Source organism: Vicugna pacos, chromosome 10 (genome assembly GCF_048564905.1).
Source record: "Vicugna pacos chromosome 10, VicPac4, whole genome shotgun sequence".
Taxonomy (NCBI): Eukaryota; Metazoa; Chordata; class Mammalia; order Artiodactyla; family Camelidae; genus Vicugna; species Vicugna pacos.
In genome coordinates this window covers 30,441,295-30,447,491 of record NC_132996.1, presented here as the reverse complement: position 1 = coordinate 30,447,491, position 6,197 = coordinate 30,441,295, and the positions used below count along the sequence as shown (strand labels likewise).

At 51.9% G+C, this 6,197-nt stretch overlaps 1 protein-coding gene across 1 annotated transcript; it reads left to right on the top strand.

Moving 5' to 3' along the window:
* Positions 1-280: 280 nt before the first annotated feature.
* On the top strand, positions 281-1,973 carry CAVIN3 (caveolae associated protein 3). Its single transcript, XM_006203606.4, has 2 exons — positions 281-778; positions 1,355-1,973. Exons 1-2 carry the CDS (start codon positions 389-391, stop codon positions 1,754-1,756), a joined length of 792 nt encoding a protein of 263 aa, XP_006203668.2. The 5' UTR covers positions 281-388; the 3' UTR covers positions 1,757-1,973.
* Positions 1,974-6,197: the final 4,224 nt, after the last annotated feature.

Genomic DNA, 6,197 nt, shown 5'->3' with positions numbered 1-6,197 from the left:
AGTTTCTCTGCCCACTCGATGCACACGACAAAATTTTCCATGGCTCGCCCTTTGCCATGGGAAGAGTACTTTCCAGAAAGAGGGACACCAGGGAATTGGAGTGGAGGAGGGGAACTCAAACTCAGAGTTTGCCGGGCGGGGTGGGGCGGATCCTGGGCCAACCTGCTTCCTCCTGGGTCCCCGGGGCGGGGCGGTAGGAGGGGGAGCGCTTCCAAAGGACCCCAACGCCGACATCCCGCCCCCTGCCCTCCCTCCCTCCCGCCGCCCGGGAAGCCCAACTCCGCCTGCCTGAGTCACGGCCGGAGCTGGGGAGGAGCCGGGAAAGGCAGCCCCAGCCCAGAGCGCAGCCGGCGGCTGCGGGGAGAGCCAAGCGGGGCGCTCGGGGGTCATGGGGGAGAGTGCGCTGGAGCCGGGACCTGGGCCTGGGCCTGGGCCGCCGACCGGGGGCCCGGTGCACGCGGTCACCGTGGTGACCCTGCTGGAGAAGCTGGCCACCATGCTGGAGGCGCTGCGCGAGCGGCAGGGGGGCCTGGCTCAGAGGCAGGGCGGCCTGGCCGGCTCCGTGAGCCGCATCCAGAGTGGCCTGGGCGCGCTGAGTCGCAGCCACGACACCACGAGCAACACGTTGGCGAAGCTGCTGGCCAAGGCGGAGCGCGTGGGCTCGCACGCGGATGCTGCCCAGGAGCGCGCCGTGCGCCGCGCCGCCCAGGTGCAGCGGCTGGAGGCCAACCACGGGCTGCTGGTGGCGCGCGGGAAGCTCCACGTTCTGCTCTTCAAGGTCAGTGACCTGAGGCGTCCCCCTTAATCGGGTCCTTTTCCCGCCTGCGGGCCACCATCGCGGGACTCCCCGTCCCATCTGCCCACCACACCCACATTCCTGACTCCATCCTCCCCCGCCTCGTAGAACCCACTTCCAGGGCCTCACCCACTTCCAGGGCCTCACCCACTTCCCACAGCCCAGCCCCAGCCTTCCCTCACACCCGGAACCCAGCATGGCCAGTCCCAGCCCCCTAGCTCTAGCTCTGGCCACGTCCCCAGAGGTTGCTCCAAGTCCCAGCCCATCCCCGAAGGAAAATAACGGTGGTGGAAGTGCATCCCGGGACAGCTCGCCGCCGCCTCCTGTTCTTGCCCTACGGCCACTGCCCCGTCTCCTGCCCCTAATCGGGACCCACAAACTTCTGTGTAGCTCCCCCTCTCTCACTCCGCTCCGCTCTCTACTCTCCCACGCCTGCCTTTTCTTTCTCATCCCGACTGCGGAGGCTCAGGGTGGGGCGGGTTCCCCTGATGTGATTGAGGAGTGGGGCGCGGGATGGAGCGGGGCTGCCAGGGTCAGTGCTATGTCCGTCACTTGCAGGAGGAGGCAGAAATCCCAGCCAGAGCCTTCCAGAAGGCGGCGGAGCCCTTAGGCCCGGCGGAACAGGCCGAAGCTGGCCCAGAGCAGCCGGAGGCCGAAGTTGAGGAGAGCTCAGACGAGGAGCCCGTGGAGTCCAGGGCGCGGCGCCTGCGGCGCACCGGGCTGCAGAAGGTCCAGAGCCTGCGAAGGGCCCTATCGGGCCGTAAAGGCCCTGCTGCGCCAGCACCCACGCCTGTTAAGCCACCTCGCCTTGGGCCTGGCCGGAGTGCCGAGGGCCAGCCCGAAGCCCAGCCTGCGCTGGAGGCCAAGCCAGAGCCAGAACCTCCGCGAGACACCGAGGAAGATCCCGGGAGATCTGAGGCTGCTGATGCGGCTGTGCTCCAGATAGAAAGTGCGGCCTGATGGCTGGTGCCGCCGGCCTCCCCCGTGCCTATGCCTGGTCCCACAGTAAATCTTCCTCTCCGAATGCAGCATTCCCATCCAAATAAGGAGTGAATCCTGCATCCACAGCCCAGCTCTGGCCCTCCCTTCCCGGCTTCTTCAGCCCAGCACTCTCTGAAAGAGGAATAGCCACTCACACCTGCTTGCACTCACCATCAATAAAAATAATGCCATCCTATCCAGACTCCATGTGAAGGGGCTGGGATGGGGGGAGGTGGTGCAAGGAACAAGACACGATGGAACCTGGAATGTGGCTTCAGTTTCAAACAGATCATTGCATGATTTCTCCAGTTACCACTGAATCCCGGGCTCAACTCTGGTGACAGGGCAAAGAAATAGCCTCTGGCTTGCTCCTTAAGCACTTTCCTCCTAGGAAGATAGAGTTGCAGTTTTTTCCAACATCTAGCACAGGCTTTTGTTGTAGGGGCTCATTAAATGTCAGCTTGTGTGTTTCCTTTTAGTCTCTTCTTCCTCTCCCACCTCTTAAAAGTTGGGGTTTCCAGGATTCTTTTTTTTTTCTTTTTCTTTTTTTAACGAAGGTACTGAGGAATGAACCTAGGACCTCCTACATGCTAAGGATGTGCTCTACCATTAAGCTGCACCCCCTTCCCGGTTTCCAGGATTCTGTTCTTACCCTCTTCTCATTCTGGGTAATTCCTCCATTAACACTCATTCCCAGGCCTCTCCTACCAGCCACCTATACCCCAGAGCACTGTCTTGAGTTGGATTTGGAAAGTATTCCACAGATCCAAAAGAAGCAGTCTGTCTTCAGCCTTTAAGTTCAGTTTCTATTCAACTGCTATTTATTGAGCACTTACTGTGTATCATTCAAAACTGCTCCCCCTTTGTTTTCTTTACTGGTGAATGGTACGGTCATCCACTCAGAAACCTGGGAGTCCTCATTGGCGCCTTCTCTCTCTCCCTCCCCTACCACGTGCAAACAGTTACCCTATTGATAACTGTTTGATCTGTTCCCTTAATACCCATTGCCACTGCTCTAGTTCAGGCTTTTATCTTTCATCTGACCTTTATTTGAACTGCCAGTCTGATCACATCACCCTCCTGATCCAGACCCTTCAATGGCTCCCTGTCACCTTCAGAATAAAGTTCAAGATCTTGAATGTGTCCTTCAAGGCCCTTCATGATCTGGTCCCTGCCCATTTTTTAGCCTCACCTCTTGCCACTTCCCCTCGTTCTGTTGAGTCACAGTGAGCTATGTGCTTTCACTGTCATTTCTAATGTCCTACAGAATGCAGCAAGGTATCCCTGTTTTAGGGCCAGATGCTTCTCTTCTTGCTCCCAAAGCATCAGTTGCACATCTTGGTGCTAATTGCACTAATCGCGATTGTTTGAAATTACTCCCCCACCTCACCTCCAACTCCACTACATGTGGCTCCTTCACAGTAGAGAATGTTTTGTTCACTTCCATATTTCCCATACCTAATACCATGCCTGGTGCACAGTAGGTCCTCTCGAAGCATGAGCATCACCAAACGGAGAAGGGGGAGGGGGTTGGCTAGGGACAGGAGCACCGTCACCCACCCATTCATTCAGTCGTTGTAGAAAACATTTTGAGTACCTATTGTGTTCCGGGCCCTGTGGTAGCTCCTGTGAACACCAAGATGACGATCCCTTCTGAGGCTTTCAGGGACCTGAGAGTTTAGGGAGACACAAACATATAATGAATGATGTAAGTGCAGTGAAACACATAGGTTATTTTGAGAGGAAAGGGGGAAGGGACACAACCTAACCTGAAGGAGAAAAAATGAATATTCTTGGAAAAGGTAAGTAGTGGGATGGGAAACAGGAATGGTGAGGGACAGCAGAGCTCGGTGGCTGGTAGTGTGGGTGCTCAGTTCCCTCATCTACCAAAGCAGGTAACAATAGCCCACTGGGCTGGTGTGAGGGTTAAATGACGTAAGTGCCTAGCACAGTGCCTGGACCCTAGCTTATTTCAGGTATAGGATTCATTGGTCCACTCATTTGACAAATATACTCAGAGTGTCTGCCAGGAACTATTTTAAGAACTGGGCGTACAGTGGCACACAAGAAAGATAAGAACCCTGCCTTCGTGGAGTTAAATTCTAGTAGGGAAGACAGGCAATAAGCAAATACACTTATATGTCAGATAGGAAAAAGTAAACATATGAATTAGAATGGCCTTCTGGTTACAGTCTCTGAAGAGAAGAAAAGTTTACAGATAATTACTGAGAAGGAGAAGGACTTTAGATGAGGACATTGGGGATTTAAAGTGGGACCAGAGTTCAACAGTGATGTTTTAAAAGAATTTTCACAGATTAAATCAGAGGAGTCCAAGCCCCCAGCTGTCACGATTGGTGGGACGTCTGTTATCAGTCACTTTAGGGCTCCTCCCCTTCCTTAGATTACACAGTTGTACCAGGGGGTTCACACCATCTCTGTTTCTCAGACTGGATATCTCCACTGCTATTGCTCCTTATGACCACACGATGTCACTGTTGGGGTACCAGTGTCCCGGCTGGTGCCTCAGCTAACAGCCAGGAGGTCTGCTTGTCCAGCTGTGTGCCCTGAACCAAAGGTCCTTCCTGGAGGGTGGCTCTGCAGTTGCTCCATTTCCTTTTGAGAAATGTAGGGCTTCTTCTGCAGGCTTCTAAGCCTTCGTGCGCAGACCATGTCAGCTTCCCAGCAGCCACTCCTCCTAGGGTTCTGCCGTCACAGAGAGACTAGTCTGAGCAGGCTCAGTTCTCTATCCCCAAAGAAAAATAAATTTATTCCATTTCCAAAGCCTTGGAAACCCAACTCTTTCCTTTCAACCCACACACAAAATTAAGAACCCAAAGGCATATTTCTCACATAAATTGTCTCGATATCTCATTGAGAAGCACATGAAGGCTCAGAGTTCCTGGACACTAACCCCTAGGACCCCAGTGGTTTGGCTAACTTGGGTGGTGAGGTGTTACATTTTTATTCCTTCCTGATGCGTCTACAGTTGCAAATAATAAAAATAAAGTAAAAAAGTGACAGAGGAGGTACTGGAGATTGAACCCAAGACCTTGTGCATGCTAAGCCTGTGCTCTCCCTCTGAGCTATACCACCCCCAACCTGGTTACAAGGATTAAATGAGGTTTTTCACACACTCATTCATTCATTTGATATTTGCTGTGCTAGGTGATGGGGCTGGATAGTGTGTTGCAGAGACAAGGATGCTGACCCTGTGGAACTTACATTAAACTGGAAATTGTAATAAAGTTTTAAATGAGTGCTATGATGGGGGAAATACAAGTTAACCGCTGGAGCACAGAAATGGGGCCCCAAATACAGTAGGAGCGGCGGTAATTGCAGAGGAGCTCTCCGGAGGAGAAATCATTTTCCCTCCAATCTGATTCCCTCTCCTATCTGTTTTCTATTCTGTTATATTATTTTTTTCTATGTAAGTTTTGCAAGTGACTTTTTAGAATGACCTGATACATGATTTAAACAATACAGTCATTTGAGTATCTGACTGTCACATTAAATCAACGCATCCAAAAAACTGTGGTCAGCTTCTCTCAAAAGTCATGATTTTTCTGTTAATCACCCTGCATAGTGTTACACCGAAGACCTGACCTTCACCCCCACTCCAATCCCTACAGCCAATGAATCACTAAGTCCTGCAGATTCTTGTGAATATTTCTCTCATAAATAGCTAATAAGCTTGGGGTCATTATAAGGATCTGAGAAGAAACCCCCACTCGGGAAGGCAGGACCAGGAGATAGAGAGGAGTTGAATACTGCACTTTTCTCTTGGGCATAATGGAGCTGTTCATACTACCTACCTGGTAGGTTTTCTGTCAGTTGAGTGGGTGGATTCACATAAAATGCTCAGAATAGTGCCAGGCATCTAAGAGCCTCACGTTCATCGTAGTTTGGTTATGGTCACTTGATCCCTAAATTCAGTCAGTCTCGAGACCAGCTTTTACCAAGGACATTTTCATTTACGTGAACTAATAAATATGCCTTTTACTTAACTTCGGTTTTAGTTTTTTTTTTTTTTAACGCATTTGATTTTCCAGGCAGCTGAAAGATTCCTAATAGACACAGTCCACTTGGCGCTGGAACCAACGTGGAAGGCAAGGGCAGCGTCTCATCCTTGTATTCCCAGCACTTAGCGCAGGGCCTGGCACAGAGTAGGTGCTCACTGAGTATTTGGAGAGTTATCACATTTATTCCAGTGAGGTGCTAGGGACACAAGGATGAACAAGAACCTGCCCTGAAGGAGCTGGCTCACACTGAGCCTTGTTTGTGGTCCTTCTGTGAGCTCTGCTGTGTCCTCCCAGGGGGACTAAGGCTTAGCAGAGACAGAGCCTGGGACCCACAATCCTTCCTGGGCCCATGACAATGCTTTAATTTTTTTTTTAAATCAGAGGGAAAAGAAAAACTTTTT

Bases quoted from the DNA above. Each gene is read 5' to 3' on its own strand.
- CAVIN3 (XM_006203606.4), top strand. From the start codon at position 389: ATGGGGGAGAGTGCGCTGGAGCCGGGACCTGGGCCTGGGCCTGGGCCG. The intron at 779-1,354 runs GTCAGTGACCTG...CGTCACTTGCAG, and splicing joins TCCACGTTCTGCTCTTCAAG to GAGGAGGCAGAAATCCCAGC.